Source organism: Balaenoptera ricei, chromosome 3 (assembly GCF_028023285.1).
Source record: "Balaenoptera ricei isolate mBalRic1 chromosome 3, mBalRic1.hap2, whole genome shotgun sequence".
NCBI classification, from domain to species: Eukaryota; Metazoa; Chordata; class Mammalia; order Artiodactyla; family Balaenopteridae; genus Balaenoptera; species Balaenoptera ricei.
In genome coordinates this window covers 126,071,256-126,090,244 of record NC_082641.1, presented here as the reverse complement: position 1 = coordinate 126,090,244, position 18,989 = coordinate 126,071,256, and the positions used below count along the sequence as shown (strand labels likewise).

General features: G+C 41.9%; 2 protein-coding genes across 4 annotated transcripts in view; one reads left to right on the top strand and one right to left on the bottom strand.

The window, feature by feature from the left end:
• SH3TC2 (SH3 domain and tetratricopeptide repeats 2) overlaps positions 1-10,158 on the top strand; it is a 162,658-nt gene extending 152,500 nt beyond the window's left edge. For all 3 annotated transcript variants that reach the window (XR_009502419.1, XR_009502416.1, XR_009502415.1), the window contains one exon: positions 9,764-10,158. The gene's annotated coding sequence lies outside the window, so the exon portion shown is untranslated. The remainder of the gene's footprint in view (positions 1-9,763) is intronic.
• ADRB2 (adrenoceptor beta 2) overlaps positions 167-18,989 on the bottom strand; it is a 65,609-nt gene continuing 46,786 nt past the window's right edge. Inside the window, exon 2 of the mRNA XM_059917442.1 lies at positions 167-330. Coding sequence (XP_059773425.1) covers positions 230-330 — 101 coding nt within the window. The 3' untranslated portion in view covers positions 167-229. The remainder of the gene's footprint in view (positions 331-18,989) is intronic.

The following is an 18,989-nucleotide window of genomic DNA, read 5'->3' as shown; positions in this document are numbered from 1 at the left end:
AAAAGAAAAAAAAAAATACCAGCAATTCAGAACATCTGCCCTTTTAACGTTAAATTTGGGATTTCCATTTCATTTATTTGTTTATTTATTTATTTGGCTATGCTGGGCCTTAGCTGCGGCACGTGGGATGTTTAATTGTGGCATGCGGGATCTTTTAGTTGCGTCATGCGGCCTCTAGTTCCCTGACCAGGGATCGAACCTGGGTCCCCTGAATTGGTAGCATGGAGTCTTAACCACTGGACCACCAGGGAAGTCCCTGGGACTTCCATTTCAAATCACGATTTGCCTTCTTTCTCCAAAGCATTTCTTTTTTCCTGTTTAGCATGGTAACTAAAAAAAAAAAAAAAAAATACACTTTAAAATCAACTTGATTGAAAGTTAAGTTCCATACCATAAAGTGCACTTATTTTCAGTGTACAGTTTGATGAATTTTGACCAATGAATATACTTATTAGATCACCACCCAGTTAAGATATAAAACAATTTCATCACCTTAGAAAGTTCCCTTGTATTCCTTTGCAGCCAATCCCCACTTCCACCTGCAGTGAGAGGCAATAACTGATCTGCTTGCTGTTACTTCTTCTATAGATTGGTTTGGCTTCTTCTAGAATATCACATAAAATGGGATCATCCAGAATGTGCTCTTTGATGTCTGGCTACTTTTACTCACCATAATGATTTTGAGGTTCACCTATGATGTTGTGTGTATCGTAGTTCAACCCTTTTACTTGCTGAGAAGCATTGCATTGTATGTACCACAATTTGTTTATCTATTCTCTTGTTAATGGATATCTGGGATACTTCCAGTTTTTGGCTACTTGCGTAAGTTCTCTGAACATTCATGTGCAAGTCTTTGTTGGGACAATTGTTTTCATTTCCCTTGGGCAAATACCTAGTAGTGGGATTGCTGGTCATGTGGTAGAGACCATGTTTAACTTTGAGAGAAATCAACATTAATCCATAGTCCCTGTCTCTTTTGATGGGAATCATATGATTTCTAATGAGACCCCAGCTCCAGCTGCTCTGGAAGATGTCAGTTGTGCCCTGCTCCAGGGACTCACCAAATCAAATTTCACATGGAGTTCTCTCTCTTAGTGTCATGACAATAATGCTGTTATGATCTGCTGTGAGTTGTGTTGCAAATAGTAACCTGTGATAAAAACATATTTAAAAGTACCAATGTTTTTGAAAGATTTGCCTAAGAAATATAATGATATATAGAATCTATGTATATGTAGAATATATGTAGGGTTCAAGGTTATCTTTGTAATACACACATTTTCATTCAGTTGCATTCTACTAGGCTTATCCATTGCTACATCTTGTAGTAAGTGGCTGTATTAGCATCCAGCCTGAGTTGTGTATAACAAAGACCCACAAAAACAGCAGCTAAATTAAACCGAGAGAAGTCTATTTCTCAGTCCTGTAAAACACTGATAGGGCAGCCTATGTCTGGTATGGAACCTCTACAGTCATTCAGGACCCAGGCTTCTTCCAGTTCACCATCCCTAGGGGTGGTCCCTGTCCTCATGATCCACGATGGAAATCCAACTGTCATATCTACAATCCAGACAGAGGTGGGGGGGGGGGAGGACACACCTCCTCCCCTAGGGACACATTCCAGAGCTTGACTTTGCTATTTTTGCTTACATCCCATTGGCCAGAATTTAGTCACATGGCCAAGCCTCACTACAAGGAATCCTGGGAAGTGTAGTAATGCTCCTACCTAAAACTGGGTTGCTGTATTACTGAGAAAGAAGGGAAAAGGTAATACTGAGGGACAAGAAGCAATTTCTGCCATTTGGCCATTATTGAAATATTATTAATAGTTATTTTCAAACGATTGCAGTTTCTTATGCCCTACAGCATTTTGGTGGGTAATAAAAGTGTGGGCATGTCTGTAGTAGTGCTTTGTGCCTGGGAACAATGTCTTATAGGTGGTGTTGGAAAACAGGTTGAGAATTCCTCTCAACTCCTTACCCTGATATTCAAGTGGCCACAGATTACTTATCCAAAAATTTCACCCTTTGGTTCCATATTGAGAGCTCTATTTTAGCCCAAAAGGGCCTTAAACAGATCTTTTTCCTTCTCTGTCATCGCTCATGTTGTTTCCTTCACTTAGAACCTTCCTCGGGTTCCTTGAATGTCCTGGGCTCATTCCCCACCTCAGCATTCTTGCATCTCCTCTCTCTGGGATGTTTTCCTCCAGAAAGCTTTTCAAACAGCCCTCTCCTTTCTGTCATTCAGATCTCATTTCAAATATCAAATGCTCAGAAAGTCCTTCTCTGAGTAAGTCTTCTAATACTACCTCTTCCTCACCCCACCCCATCACCCTACTTTATTTTCTTCATAGAATTTTCTTCACTATCTGAAATGACCTCATTCCTTTACTTGTTTATAGCTTTTCTGTGTCTTCCCCACTGGAATGCTCTAGGAAATCCAAGGGCTTGTCAGCTGCCCCCCGCTGCATCCCTAGCTCAGTGAAGCACCTTAGAGGCTCAGTACTACATTGCTTAAATTAACAAGTAACTGGACACCTTTTTCTCTCTCCCTAAATCTACTCATGCTCTAAAGCCCAGCCCACACCCTCAACTTGCCCCATGAAGTGTGTTTTGATCCTTTCCCCCCCACTTGCCTTATGCCTGACTACTTCGCATCTTTTAAGTTGAAACTTAAATGCCTCTACCTTGGAAAGGCCATCGCTGCTGAACCCAGCTCAAGCAGGTCCCCATTGCTTTATTAGAGGACCCTGCTCATTTCCTTCAGAGCACTCCTCCTGACTTATAATTCTACATTTACTTACTTGTGCACTTATTTTTTGTCTCTCCCCACTGGAAGTTAAGCTCTAGAGAGGAAAGTTATGTCTGCCTTGTTCACCTGTATATCCCTCGGGCCCAGCATGGTGTCTGCTATCTACTAGGTGCCCCAGAAACTTGAGGATTAATGGATGAATTCCCAACCTGTTCTGTCTGTACCACTTCCCCAGGGAATAACGATTCTCTCTCATTACCTTAAACTGGTTTTCAATCTTGCAAAATTCCGCATTTAGGCAAGTATTGTCCCACAATTTTGTAAGCTCCTTGGAAACAAGAACCAGTTCTCTCTTTATACCTCTTCACCCCAGCATCCTGGGTTCCCTTAGATAAATTTTTCTATCTATTCCAGGAATATTAATAAGCATTACAAGGAAACTGGATTCCAAAACTGTGGCCAAAAAGTTTGGTTGGGACTAGGATAAACTTTAAAAGCTTTTTTTAAATTGCAGAATTTTACAAGGATTTTAACATGCTAAGGCATGCTATAAATCTCCAAGAGCAGAGATAAAATAGTCAGCATCATTATTTGTACATTGAACCCTCTATGTTCTTTATTCAGAGACTCATCTTATGTGCCCTAAGCATTTAATGGTACACACCTCCTTTTCCTCTAGTTTTTCCTGTTCCTCTTTCTGCCTCCTTACTTCCTTCCCTACTTTTTCTCCAGTCAGCCTCCCTTCTTGTTAAAACTCCCTTGCAAGTAGCCTTGACCCTGAACCCTCATTAGTGGTGTGCAGAGCACAGGTGTAATTGCTCAGGCCTACAAAGACCCACATATCTCTGGGTCTTATTTTCCACTCAGAGGATTTAGAAAATGGGACGATAAAGGCTGCTTTCCTGATAAGTGTTTGGGGGATGCATTTCATATCTCAGACCATCTGTGGGGTCCATTTCCAGTTTGGAAGATGGAACTAGTGGTCAATCAGGAGCTGTGAGCAGGGTGTGAACCTGCTCCAACCTTAGGGTAGAGCAACAGGGTCTCAGACAGCTCTGGGAGACTTCCTCAGCATTGGACACTTTAATAGAAGTGAGTGTCTGACACCCCTGCTGAGATGTGAGTGTCTGATCTGAACTGTTGAGAAATGTTTCCTGGCTTACTATATGCTTGAGGTATTGACTACACTTGCAGTAGCAAGATAAGCAAACCAATAACAACAACAAACCACAAACTGAACAAACAAATAAAAGACCACCCACATTTACCAGGGAAAGCCCCACACAGCTTTGAGAAGACTTATTCTACATAACAGAATTCCAGAATAGCAGAGTCAAGAACTTAGAGAAAGCATTGTACGCATGGCAAAACTGAGGTCAAGTTTAAGGGTCTGCCCAAGGCCACACGACTGAGGCTGTGACTGAGCAGGGATCAGCATCTGGAACTCCCGATTCTTAAGCTGGTGCCCTTTTAATTTTCCCCAATGTCTCAGTAAAGGATATTTTTAGTACATTGTACTTATAAATAAAGTTTTATGTTCTCTGATGCTGTCTTACAAGCTTGGGAGCCAAATGTTTTATAAGAAACACAAATTGAATTGTTTATTCTATGTACCCATTAATTGATTCCATAGGACTATTTGGGGGCTCAACTCAGTGGAGAAAGAACACTGTAAAATAACTATAAAGCAAGGTGAAGAAGGAAGCATTACTTTTGTCATGTTCCTTTGGGCTTTGTTTTGAAGGTAAGCAGAGAACACCTTCAAAGTTGTCATAGAATCAGAATGTTAGAGCCAGAGGGCAATTGGAGAACACACCCATTTCATAGATAAGGAAACTGAGGCCCAGCAGTAATATCACTAGGTTAGATTATATGAGCTAATTCATGTAAAATGATTATCACAGTGCCTGACGTAGTCAAGCTTCAGTTAATGCTAGCTGCTGTTACTGTAATCAGTTTCCTTGTCATCATCATTATCAACTTCATCATTTTTTGCAGAGGGCTCTTTCTGCTCTGATGATCTATGTTCATTCTATGCTTTGTTGCAATCACAGTCTGGGCTCAGCGGGAGACAGAACCCTTCCTAATTCTATTCCTAGCAGTAGGACGGGGCATCCTCCTAATTAGGTCTCCTGGCCTGTTCCAGCCTGGGCTCCAGAAATAAACCAAGCCAAGCTTGAATGTCTGGGAAATGGCTACCACACTCCTAGCCAGACCCCATTCTTCAAGAAGAGGGAAGGAGAAGAGAATACTCTGTCTCAGCTAAGCTCCTAAAGTACACTGCGAACCTGAGACTCCTAAGGCATCCAGGTCAGGTTCTGAACCCAATGTGGTCCTCCACAGATGGCAGTAGACAGACACCAAGCTTCAGTTTCATTTTTAAGTCCGTCACAGGGTGACCTTGGCCAAGTCGTTGTTTCATCATCACAGGGATACATAAACCTCCTCTCTCCTTGCTAAGAATTTCCTGGGTGGAGTGAAGTGGTGTCATATGCCAACAGGCAGTGGGGGATGGGAAAACTGGCTAAAAAAATGCATGATACAGATACAGATGTTACGGGGGAAGGTGAGCTTTGTTTGGTGTTACCCTTGAGGGACTGGGATCTACAGGGTAGTCTCAAGGCATGAAGGGAGCACGCTAGGACGTGGAGAGCAATCCAGGACCTGTGCCCAGGGGCTGCTGGAGAAGCAGGCAGTTAGAGCCATTGTCAGCTGCTCTAGTGCTTGTTTTGCTACCTGCCTTGGAAGATTTTTCACCCTCTTTACCCTCTCTCAGTTGCCAGCTTCAAGTAAACAATTTGGTGAGGTTGTGCCATCAGAAGACAAGGCACACTGGTTTGCTCTGCTTTTCACTTGAGACTCACTTTAAACACTGATGTACTTACTGCTTAGGACTTTGGGCATCTTGCCATGATGAGGCTAGTGGTGGGGCAGTGGTGGTAAAGAATTACGCTGTTTATAAGAGCAGTTTCCCTTTGGTACTGTGAGGCATACAACACCCTTCAGAAGTGCAGGATCCCGTGTGCATCATGTTTTATTTGCCTCTGCCTGGGAGGGCCATCACAGGGTTTGGACTAGACATTAAAACAATGTGTCACGTACCTCTAAGTAGAGATGATACTGTTGTACAGCCCTCCTAATAAACGACAAAATTTGTGTTTGAATCCAGAACTACCCTTCAACTCCACCTACTTTTTCAAGGAGCTCCTACATGGCTTAGGACTGAATCTTGGCTCTGCCACTGGTAGCTCTGAGATCTTGGGCAAGTTCTTATACTTTAGTTTCCTCATTTGTAAATCAGGGATAATAGTGCCCACCTCAGAGCTGTTATGAGTTTTAAATGAAATAATGTGTAAAAATGTTTAATGCAGCGTCTGGCAAAGAACAAGCACTTACTGCATATTAATTGGTACTGCTGCCACTATTAGTAATTGGGAAACAGGAATAGGAAAAATGGGGAGATGGGAATTGAGCTCAGACATGTAACCCAGCCAGAAATTTGTCACCAAACTATGAAATAGATACCCTGCAAGTTGGCTGGCAGATCACATCACCTTCCTTTCTCAGGTGCTCTAACATGAAGCCCATGGTACCTAACACAGTGTCTCAAACTTTTTTGATCACGCCCTCTATCAGTAAAATAATTTTAAGTACTCTTCCATAATATGTGCATATTTGCTTGTATACCAATATATTATCAAGTACATTATAAAACATATAAAATAAAAAATTTTAAAACCGAGATAAAAATAAATATCAAGGGAAACTCTAATATTTCCTCCCGTATTTGAGTTTTTTGTGCTGGTCTGTGGGTGGGATTGGGGGCTTGAGAGAGGCCATTCTATCAAGCACCCTGCTGCAAGGATCAAATGAAATAGCCTCCTTCATTAAGCAGTTATGGGATTTTAGTTTGCTTATCATTAACCCATGTATGCACATAAGCAATAATAATGATAAAGTCTCCTGAAAGTTATGGTTCAATGATAGCAATAAAGCTGTACTTTGAAGGGTCTAGTTATCAAAAACCTCACTGAAAAATGCCATACCACATACCAAATGCCATTGCAAGAACTGGGAATGGAGATGAATAAAACAAAATCCTGGCCACCCAGCATCTGGACTTTTAATAGGGAAGACACCCACAGTGAATAAACACAGCACCATGTAACATATGCAGTGAAAGAAAGTACAAAATCAGAATGAGAGGAAGGAGTACGGGTTGTCAGGGAAAGCTTCCCAGAAGAAGTGATGCCTGGCTATGGTTTTAAAAGATAAATAAGTATTTAACAGACAGAACAGAGAAGAAAGGGTGTTTGGGTTATAGGCACAGAGATGAGAAATAGCCTCCACATTCAGTATCCTGATTGGACTGTAAAGCGGGGACAAGTGGGCAGAGATGATACTGGACAGATGATCAAGTACAGGTCATGGGGCCTTGAGCCTTCTGATGAAGTTTGGGTTGAAACCCAAGAAGGGGGGATCCATTAAAGGCTATAGACAGGGGGGTGTCATGGTTGGATTTGCACGTTAGAAGGATCTTTCTGAAGACCCTGTGGATGGAGGGTTGTAAGGCATGAATCTGGGAGACTCCTGGGGCTTCAGGAGAGAAGGAAAGGGAGCCTGAACTAACTCTACAGGAGAGACAGTGAGGCTGATGATGGTGTGACAAAATTGGAATTTAGGAATTCAGCTTGGAATCTGCACGGCCCTCTCAGCTCCTTCAGTCTGTCAATTCTAGGAGATCAAAGGAAGCCTCTCATTCTTGAGAGGCAGTGAAACTTGAGGAGAAAGTTTCTAAGCCTCAGGTCTAGAGACCCCAATGCCTTCGACTTTTTCCCAGCAAGACTTTCTTAAGTTCACTGAAACAATTCCTACAAGGCAATCTACAATCCTAGCAGGTATCCTAGCTGATCAGACCACCAAGGCTGCAGTGACATCACTACAGCTCCTACAGTCCCCAACTACAGACCTGAGCACTGGGTCTGACCTTTAGAGAGGTCAGGGGGCTGCTCCACTGGATTGGACTGGCTTTGCCCTAGACAGGGAAGACTCAACATTGAGCTCCCCAAGGCCAAGAACTGGCACTGCTTAATAAGTGAAGACTGAAGACCACCTTTTTCTGAGTTAAATTAACTCAGAAATTAACTAAATTAGTCCCTCCCATTTCTGGGATTCTAAGACTTGGAGACACTAGACATGAAACCAATTACTACACCTACTTTCAGAACTCCAACCTCCTTTCCAACTTTACTGGAAATATATTCCATCGCTTATGACTCCTTGTACCTACACTTTTATTTTTTTAACTTTTAAGAGGAGCATAGCAAATATACAGAAAAGTGCCCAAATTGTTAAGTGAATTTTCACAAAGTGAACATGCTTGTGTAACCAGCATCCAGATTAAGAAATAGAAAATTGCCAGCATCCCAGAAGGCCCCTCTTGCTCCTCCCCTCTTGCTCCTGAATCTAATCGATATTCAGATTTATAGCACCATAAATTTGTTCTGCCTTGTTTTGAGCTTGGTAGTTCACGTATTTTCCCTGTTTTATAGTATTTTATTGAGAAAATACACCATGAGTTTTTCTATGGTTAAAGGGGATTGAGTAGTTTCCAGTTTGAAGCTGTTACAAATAGAGAGCTATCACCATTCCTTTACATGTCTTATGGTGTGATAAGCATGCATTTCTGTTAGCTTCCAAAGTGGTTCCATAGATTTACATCCCCACCAGCAGTGTATGAGTGTTCCAATCATTCCACATCCTTGTCAATACTTGAAATTGTCTACTTCTTCATTTTAGTCATTCTGGTGTGTGTGTGTGTGTGTGGTGGTATCACATTGTGTTCTAATTTGCATTTCTCTGATGACTAGTAAAGTTGGGGATGACTATACTTTTTGACCAGTCTAGGTTTTTCACCTCCATTTCTTCCCCTTCCAATTACCCTTCACTTTGTCCAACCCTAACTTCTCCGCTAATATTGCTGTCTCTAAAGTTGCCAACATCCCACTCAGCTGTAGCACAATACTTGTCCCTCTTTCAGTTTTCCCTAGCATCACTCATGTATCAGTTTGGGCTCCTTCAGATGCCAGCATCCATAAACCCAAAGCAAAGTGGCTTATGTGAAAGAAAAAAAAAAAAAAGGAAATTCTTTTTTTTTTTTTTTTTTTCACACACACACACTGTATTTTATTTTTACAAGAGATAAATCGACTGACACCAAGCATTGTACATGGATGACCACAACAAAAGCAACAATGATTGCAATTACCAAACATGAAACACACTCATACTATGTCATAGTATTGACATTCAGTCCAGTAATCAAAAAAGGAAATTCTTTAGTTCCATAAGTGGAAGGTATTGTCTTATATCTCAGGTACAGCTTGATTTAACACTCAAATACTGTCATCTCTGGCTCTGCCACCACTGTGTTGGCTCTATGTTCAGATGGGAGATGGCTGCAGTAGTTCCAGTTTATACAGTTACAGGTTCAGTTTCCAAAGTAAAGATACAACTCCTTCTCCAAAGCCAAAGAAACAAAGAGCCCTAAAATTGAGTCTTGTTGACTCTGATGGCCTGTTTGGACCATATGACAATCCTGGAACATGGGAGATGAGCTTAGGCCTGGGTAATAGGTATAACCTGGAGGAGGTGGAGTGGATCGGCCCTGCTCAAAACAAATGGATTGAGAGTGGAGGCAGGTTGATTCCTCAGAGGGAAGTTGGGGTAAAATTACCTAGACAGTGAATAGATTCCAAAAAGCAAATTCAGCAATTGTCTACTACATTTGTGGACCCAGTTCTAAGGCCAGAAACCTTGGAATTATTCTTGAGTTTTTTTTCTTCTTCACCCTTTACCTCCATTAATTATGACTGCCCATCAATTCTACATCCTAAATAGCTTTCTAATCTATCCACTTTATTCTTCCTGTCACCATTCCAGGCCAAGAAAACATTAACTCATCTTTTGACTTGTGCAATAGTTTTTCTTACATTCTCTTTCTTTTCTCTAGACTCAAAAAATAACAACAACAGGGACTTCCCTGGTGGCACAACGTTTAAGAATCCGCCTGCCAATGCAGGGGACGTGGGTTCAATCCCTGGTCCAGGAAGATCCCACATGCCACAGAGCAACTAAGCCCGTGTGCCACAACCACTGAGCCTGTGCTCTAGAACCTGCAAGCCACAACTACTGAGCCCACATGCCGCACCTACTGAAGCCCGCGTGCCTAGAGCCTGTGCTCTGCAACAAGAGAAGTCACTGCAATGAGAAGCCCGCGCACCGCAACGAAGAATAGCCCCCACTCTCCACAGCTAGAGAAAGCCTGTGTGCAGCAATGAAGACCCGATGCAGCCAAAAATAATAAATAAAATAAATAACTTTATAAAAAAAATAACAACAACAATAATAACCTAACACTTGTTGAGGGTTTATTAAATACCCAGCTCTGTGCAAAGCACTTTACTTTCACTACCTCATTCAGTTCTCAGAGCAACTCTACGAAGTAAATAACAGTGATATTCCCCCACCAGATAGAAGGGGAAACTTTAATTAGAAGCAAAATTCTTAACACTCAAATTTCTTCAATGGCTTCCCATTTCCCTGCATTCCTGACATCTATTATTATGTAATGAAGTACTTCCAAACTTTACTGTCTTGAAAACAATAACAATCATTCGTTTACATTAAGAATCTACAGTGTGGGCAGGGCTCAGCAAGAGAGGCTCGTCTCTTTTCCTTGCAGCATCAGCTGAAGTGGCTTGACTAGGGGATGGAGAATCCACTTCCAAGATGGCTCACTCATATGGCTGGCAAGTTAGTGCTGGCTATTGTCTATAAGCTCAACCAGGGCCAAGGGTCAGGACCCTCAGTTCCTGTCCTCGTGGCCTCTCTATGTGGGCCTCTCCATAATCTGCTTGGGCTTCCTTACAACATGGTGGCTGGGTTTCAAAAGTGTCCAAAAAGACAGGAAGTAGAAGTTGCCATTTCTTAAGACATGAGCCAAGAATCTGGCACAGCATTGCAGAGCCCACTGGGAGGATTATCAAAGAATTTTGGGGTCAGGTTTTAACTTGCCACAGCCTAACTATAACAATCCATAAAATAGGGGCTTCCCTGGTGGTGCAGTGGTTGAGAATCCACCTACCAATGCAGGGGACACGGGTTCGAGCCCTGGTCTGGGAAGATCCCACATGCCGCGGAGCAACTAAGCCCATGCGCCACAACTACTGAAGCCTGTGCGCCTAGAGCCCATGCTCTGCAACAAGAGAAGCCACTGCAGTGTGACGCCTGTGCGCTGCAACAAAGAGTAGCCCCCGCTCACCGCAACTAAAAAGAAAGCCCGAGTGCAGCAACGAAGACCCAGTGCAGCCAAAAATAAAGAAATAAATTTTTTAAAAATCCATAAAAAAAACTAAAGAGCTTTCCATGATTTGGTGCTTGTTAACCAATCCATTATCTCATTTCATGATAATATCTCTCTGTGAACTATGGCCTTCTTTTAGTTCCTCCAATGTATGTGGTTCTCTTTCACCTCAGGGTTATTGCATTTGCTATTTGCACCCACCTGGAATGCTTTCTCTATCTTTACCCACTCTCCTAGCTTCAGATCTTAGCATAAACGTCCTCAACCAATACTGTTCTAGGTTAAGCCCCTTTGTTTTAAGCTCTCATAGAATTCCTGGCTCACAGTAGGTACATCTTAAGTACATTGTGAAAACAAAACAGTTGAATGAATGAGAAAATTCACTGCCCCTTCAGTCTGAAACACTTTCCCATCTCCATGTCTTCTCATGATGCACCCTTGCTCCACCCAATGTCCAGTTTCTGGTTGGATGGACTCCGTATCTTGTAGCATTTCAACTTTTCTTAAAATTCCATCTCCTCCGGGAAGGTGATAATTTCCCACCCAGGATAAACACACAGCTTTCAGAACTCACTGACTCCATTGCTTGTATGAATGGAAAGTCTTGAGTGCTTGTTTTTATGGAACTTTTGTCTACTGCTCGTAGTATTCCTATCAGTATTGTCACTATTTATTTTGAAGATCCTGGAAGGCAGGCACGATATCTCTCTGATTCACTCTTCTCTGTATTCTTAGAAAACAGGAAACAGATGGCCTGAGGATCAGCAGAGTAGAGTTGAATTTTAGTAGGCAGAGTGTACAGAATGAGCAAAGACTAAGTGTGCTGGGTGTTCTCCCTGCCTTCCGGTGGGGAGAACTTGGTTCTCATCATGCCACAGCCTAGGATCAATTTCTAGTCAGAGAAGGAGACAGTTCTTATAACGGAAAACAATTGCATAGCAAACCAGAGTTCTGGTTTACCACCATCAGGGGCTGTCACTTAGTCTTCCTGGGAATTACCTCCTTACCTGTAAAGCAAGGGCACTTACACAGAAGGTAACTAGGGGCTGTTCCAGCTACAGTGATGGTTGATTTTGACAATGGTTTGCTGGAAAACAAAGTTATTGAGAACCACTTATAGGAGGATGTGGTGCAGTGGAGTGGTTATAATCTTGACTTTGGGGTAAGATAATACATGAGCTTAAATACTGGTTTCATCATTTACTAGCTATGCGATCTTGGTCAAGTGACTTATCCTTTTTGAATTTCAGTGTTCTCATCTCGTACTGTGATTGCTATTGTAATGTGATTATTGCGATGATTCAATAAGATATAGTATATAAAATGTTTATCACAGTGCCTGGTATATAGTATATGCTCAGTAAATAAAAGCTGTTTTTAAAAATTATTACAAATAACTACTCTTCTTTAGGGAATAATATGTAGATCAGTTTGGTTGGTATGCAGGGAAACATGTAGAGGAATACAGGGACATATTTAAGAAAGATAGGCTGGGATCATATGTGGTGGTTCTTAAATGCACAGGTGAGGCTTTGGATTTTATTCCACTGGCAATGACAAGCCACTGAACAAGGTCAGGCTTTCAAAAAGAAAATGTCAATGTAGAAGATAAAAGATCGTGAAGAGAAGACACACTCGAAATGGAGAGACTTATCATTCATTCACTCACTTATTTATTCATTCATTCTGTCAATCATCTAACAATTATTGAGCCCCTATCTGCTAGGCACTAGTGAGGATGCAGGGAACGATAGATAATTAAATAATACATAAAATGTAATAAGTGCTAAAATAGAGAAGTACCTGACTCAGAATTCTAGAGGGATCCAAAAATTCTTCCAGAAGGAAGTGATATTTAAACGGAGACCTGAAGTATTAAGGAGGGAAAGAGCATTCTAGGCAGAAGAAGTATCAGGGGCAAAGGATGCACAGGCCAGAGAGAGCAGGGTGGGTGGGGGACTTGAAAGACGTTCAGTCTTTAAAACAAAAGTAAGGAGAATCAGAACTAGGGTGATGACCAAGGTGATAGAGAAGAGGGGATAAATGAGCGTGTCATTGTGGAGATAAAAGCTATAGAATATGATGACAAACTGGGTATGTGGGATATAAGAGAAGAGTCAAGGGTGACTCTAATATGACAACCCTTCCCATGTTGGTGAACCCTTAACTTAGTTTGCCTTTTACTTTTCAAGAGTGTGTGCTGAATTTGGCTGTGTCAACTTAGTTCAGTTGGGAACTACATATATTTCCCTTTATGGTCCCAGTCCAGAGCTGTGCAAAAGAGGAACTTGTATAATTTGGAAGGCAGAAGTGAAGCAGCAGCCATTAAGACTCTCTGGAGGTCACTGTGGTCAGATGCGGTGACAGGCGCAGAGGTACCTCATAGGTTTCAGGTCATCCAGCTCTTCCTCTTGACAACCAGTAGCTCCAGGCTCACCACCTCCTCTTGGTACCCGCAGAAGCAGTAGCCTCTGAGAGGTAATGGTGTTTCAAACCTCTTCATGTATTACCTTTTTGTGAGCCTACTTTGGTGGCTAGACATGCTTGATTTTTCAGATTTACTATGGTCCCTTTTCTAATCCTTCAAATATGCTTTCAAGACTTTCACTGCCCCAGCATCACCCACAGTTGTCTAAGGTCTAATTTTTATAGTAACTCTCTTATTCTATAACGCTCATAATGAATATACCCCCAACTGAACACTGACTGATACAAGCCTCATAAAGTTCTAAGTAGCTTGGATTTCACTTATCCTTGAGTATTTCTGGCATACCCAGGCAGCCAAGGATGGGCTGATATTAATATTTCTTGCCTTTAAGGAGAGGCATAGATCATAATCTCATTTAGTCTAAAACCACACAAAGACTATTATCCCCTGCTTTAGCTCAGTAGACCAAGGCATAGGAAATGATAAACTAAATGGCTAAGCAGTAACATAACAAAAGGGGAGAGGAGAAAGCATGTTCCAGGAAGTGGGGACAGGATGTGCAAAGATCCAGAGATCACAGCTGCTCCTCATCTACCTTAGGCTTGTTGTGGAAATTAAATGAGATAATGAGTATGAAGGCACTTGTAGATTGTATAAAGATCTTCAGATATGGCAACAAACTGGGAGGACCATTTCTAAGAAAACCAGTTTGCTTTCTGCTCTTTAATAGTCCTCTGGGATCTTCAGTTCACCTACGTGCTCCAGTCATCATACAACTGGAATATCAAAGAACATAATTATGTGGTTAGAGCTGGCAGGGGCTAAAGCAGTTGGCTCAGGGAAAACCATTGTCTGCTCCTGAGCCACTAGGAAAAAGGAACTGAGAGTGTCTAAAGACCAGTTTGTTCTCCTTTCATGCCAGGACTTTTCTGGAATGGAAGTGTACTGGTAACCTCAGAATTACTTCACTTTTCCTGCCCTCGAACTCTTTCAATTTATTTTTTCTCCTCTGTCCTTCGGACAAGTCAGGGAAAAACACCCCTAAGGAATCTTGACTACAACACTTGCTTGTTGTGTGAATGTGGACAATTTACTTCAGCTCTCTGCCTCTCGGTTTCTGCATCTGCAAAATGGGGATAATGACTTATCTCATGGGGTTGTTGTGAGGATTAAATTATTTATATGTATCAAGTCTTTAAAACAACACACAGCACATAATGCGTGATCAGCAAATGTTAACTGATATTATTATATTAAAAATACTTTTTATTATTAGTATAGAATCAAAAGGTCAATTGCAGCCTCCTCGGTGTCCAAATCAAATGTTATATTTTCTACAATTTTATTCCTGGCATTTTCTTCTTAGAGAAATCAAGTGACTTAGAAGTTCAGTGGTTCCTGACCAGTAGTAACATTGCTTATCGATTCTAGTACATGTGAGGAGAAATTGGTCTAATTCATCTATTCAAATGAATAGATGGGTGGGTTCTCCCATCAGGTACCACTGATGGTACGCCAAATGAATAGCGTGGGTTCTCCACCAGGTACCACTCCATCTTTCTCCTTGTCTTTATAGCCATGTGTCTCCATGTGCTGTCTCTACTTCTCCCCCTACTCACCTGCTGGTCAGCTACCACAGAGACTGGCTTCCTCCCCCACCTTGCAACTGAAGCTGGCTTCCCAAAGGTGACCAACAACTTTCTAGTTTCTAAATCCAGTTAACATTTCTTTGTCTGCAGACTACTTCTGCCTTCTGAAATTATTCTCCTTGCAGGATTCCAGGATACCACACTTTTCCTCTGTAGGCGTTTTCCTTACTTCCTTTCTGGGTGCTGCTCATTCTCCAGTCATTTTTATTCTTTTCAATCTTATTCTTTTGTCCAGACCTCACATGTTGGTGTTCTTCAGGTTCTCTCCTAGCCCTTCCTGTCCTCTCACTATCTACTCCTCCCAAGGGAATCTCATCCATTCCCACGGCTCAGTCATCAGATGTACAGAACTGTAGCCCAGCTCCTTCTCCCGAGCTTCAGACTCAACCTCATTGCCAGCTAAATGTCACAAAGGTGCTTCAAACTCAGCTTGTCCTAAAGCTGACTCATTATCTCCTCCCACAAAGGGACATTCCCCCCACGTCCTGTGTTCCCTCTATCAACAGATGGCACCTCAATTGGCAGGTTACTTTATCTGCCTATACTTGAGAATCATCCCAGCATCCCATTTCTGCCTCTCTCTCACCTCCTCATACTCGATTAATCTCTACATTTGTCAACTTTCTGGGAACAGATATCTTTTCTCTCTGTTTCTTTTATTCTGGTTCTTACCATCATCATCTGTCTACTGACTGATTGCTATAGACTCCTAATTGGTGTCTGGGTCTTCACTCCTTCTTTTCTTTTTTTTTTTCAGAAGCAAAGGAAATCTGCGTTCTTTGATGAAAAAATGGAGAGGCGCGAGCTCCTGCTCTAGAGCACACGGTCTCCTCTCCGCAAAGGCCACAGGGCGGGGCTGCTTTATAGGGTTTCTGTAGTTCTCACAGGTCGGGTGCAGCTCTGCTGCTCGTGGCTCCAGGTGGTCGCAGGGCCGGGTGCAGCGTGTCTGCGCACGGCGCGCCACCGCCGCGTTGAATTGTGGTACCGCGCGCAGACCTTCTGTGCACGGTCTGCCGCGGCCATCTTGAGCTGAGGTGCCGTGCACGGCGCTTCTGCACACGCCCGCCAAGTCGAGGCGTCCGCCACCATTTTCACACTAGGAAGTCTGGTCTGAGGTGCTGGGCACGAGACGTCTGCTCGCAGCACCCTAGGAGCGAGTGAAACTAGACTAAGCACAAAGGAAAAAAGGTTAGACTTTATTTTCTTACCCAGATTCTTTTTTTTTTTTTTCTTCTGGGAATTGTTAATGGGCTTTGCCGTTCGGGCCTTCATTCTTGACTCATTCGAATTATTCTCCACCAAGCTGCCAGAATTATATTTTGTAAATGGAAAACTGACCCTGACGCTTTTCTGCTTAAAACACTTCCAGTAGTTTTAAGGATAAATTTAAATATCTTAACTGAGCTTTCAAGGCCCTGTGGTAACCAGTTCCCTGGTTACCCTTCCGGCCTCATTGCTGCCTCCCCCCAGCCCCTGTCAGCATTACACACGCCGTCCTCCTGATCTTTCAGTTCTCAGAACGTGTCCCCAGGTCCTCATCTGGAAGCTTCTTCTTAAACAACTGTAGCCCATTCTTTTTTTTTTTTTTTAAATTATTTATTTATTTATTTATTTATTTATTTATTTATGGCTGTGTTGGGTCTTCGTTTCTGTGCGAGGGCTTTCTCTAGTTGCGGCGAGCGGGGGCCACTCTTCATGGCGGTGCGCGGGCCTCTCACTATCGCGGCCTCTCTTGTTGTGGAGCACAGGCTCCAGACGCGCAGGCTCACTAGTTGTGGCTCACGGGCCTAGTTGCTCCGCGGCATGTGGGATCTTCCCAGACCAGGGCTCGAACCCGTGTCCCCTGCATTGGCAGGCAGATTCTCAACCGCTGCGCCACCAGGGAAGGGAAGCCCCCTGTAGCCCATTCTTGAGGTTGCTTCTTTCAGAAAGTTTTTCCTCATACTCAAGTCTGGGCTAGGTCTTCTCCCTCTCCTGGTAACTTTGTTCTCTTCCTTGTGATTTATTTAGAGTTTGGGCTTTGGAATCAGACCATTGGGATCTGAATTCCAGCTCTACCACCTACTAGCTTCTGTTTAACCCAGTGAGCTTCATTTTTTTATCTGTAAAATGGGTCTAATAACAGAAACTGTTTTATAGATTTGCATGTTTATTGAAATAGGGATTAAATGGCTCTTAATTCATTATTTGTATAATTAATTGTTTAAAATCTATATTTTTAATTTGAATTTAAGCTCTATAAGGGCAGGGGCTATACCTACCACTGAATGCCCAGTATCTACTATAGTGCAGGTAGCAGCTCAACAAAAAGACATTGAATAAATTATTAAGCATAACTTGATATTTTGATTTAAAAAAAATTTTAACATTATCTTGGTGGCTTAATAGCCTATTGCATAAATGTCCCAGAAATGATGTAGCTCTTCACTTATTATTGGACATTTAGGGTATTTCAGTTCTTCATTATTTTAAATAATACTGTGACAAATATTCTTGTGCATAATTTTATGTCTATATCCTTTTTAAAAAGATTTATTTATTATTTATTTAATTTGTTTTTGGCTACATCGGCTCTTAGTTGCGGTACGCAGGATCTTTGCTGAGGCCTATGGGATCTTTCGTTGCAGTGTGCGGGTTTTCTCTTCACTAGTTGTGGCGTGTGGGTTCCAGAGTGCGTGGGCTCTGTAGTTTGTGGCATGTGGGCTCTCTTGTTGAGGTGCGACAGCTCAGTAGTTGTGGTGCACGGGCTTAGTGGCCCCATGGCATGTGGGATCTTAGTTCCCTGACCAGGGAGCAAACTCGCATCCACTGCATTGGAAGGTGGATTCTTTACCACTGGACCACCAGGGAAGTCCCCTTATGTCTATATCTTAGATTCTTTCTTTAAGTTACTTTTCTAGAAGAGGAATCTTCTTGTTATGTCTTCTTTTGAAAATATTCCAGAGCTCTCTATTCTATTTCCTTTTTTATTGCCTATAAAACATTTACCCTTAATGTTTTGTGAATTTTTCTTTCTTTCTAATGGCTTTGGGATAACTAGTACCCCAAGCCCAGGGCTGAGCCTTACTCAACCTTGCTGCTGTCCATGCTAGGGGTAGATGTTCTTGCTCCTACACTGGAAGCTACCAACATTTAGACCTTTGACTTATTAAATCTATCAGGTTACAGAGAGGGAATAAAAGCAGATTTTTTTAATTCTTCTTCCTCTTCCTACTGCTCTCCTTTGTCTTACCTCCCCCATCCTCTTCCTCCTCCTCTTCCTCTTTTTCTTCTTCTTCTCACACTCACCTTTTTGAAGAAGGAAAGATAAAACTCTTTGAAAAAAATAACAAAAATATATTTGTTATATAATGTGGGTAATTAAGGGAGAAAAACAATGAAAAGAAGGGAAGGAAAGAAAAGAGAGAGTGAGAAAAAGAAGTAAAACTAGAAAAAGAAAAAGAGAATGGAATGAAAAGAGACCAGAAACAACATTTTAGGATAGAAAGAATAATTAGAGAATGAGAGAGGAGAAAACAGGAAAAAAAATACTGATGTAGCAAAGTATACCTGTGGGGCCATTCTTATACATCCCTTTGATTTAAATTTTACCTGACAATATTTCAGAGATTTGAAGAAGCTATCCTAATTCCATAAGATTCATTTTTACTTTTATTTTTGCTTTTCTCTGGGGTAAATTTACCTAATTATTTCCACCATTCCTTTGGGGACACAGTTTTCATACTCCTCAATAGTCCAGTTACCCTTTCTGGGTAGTATTCAGTTTGTCAACTTCCCTATTAAAAGTGTGGTGCTC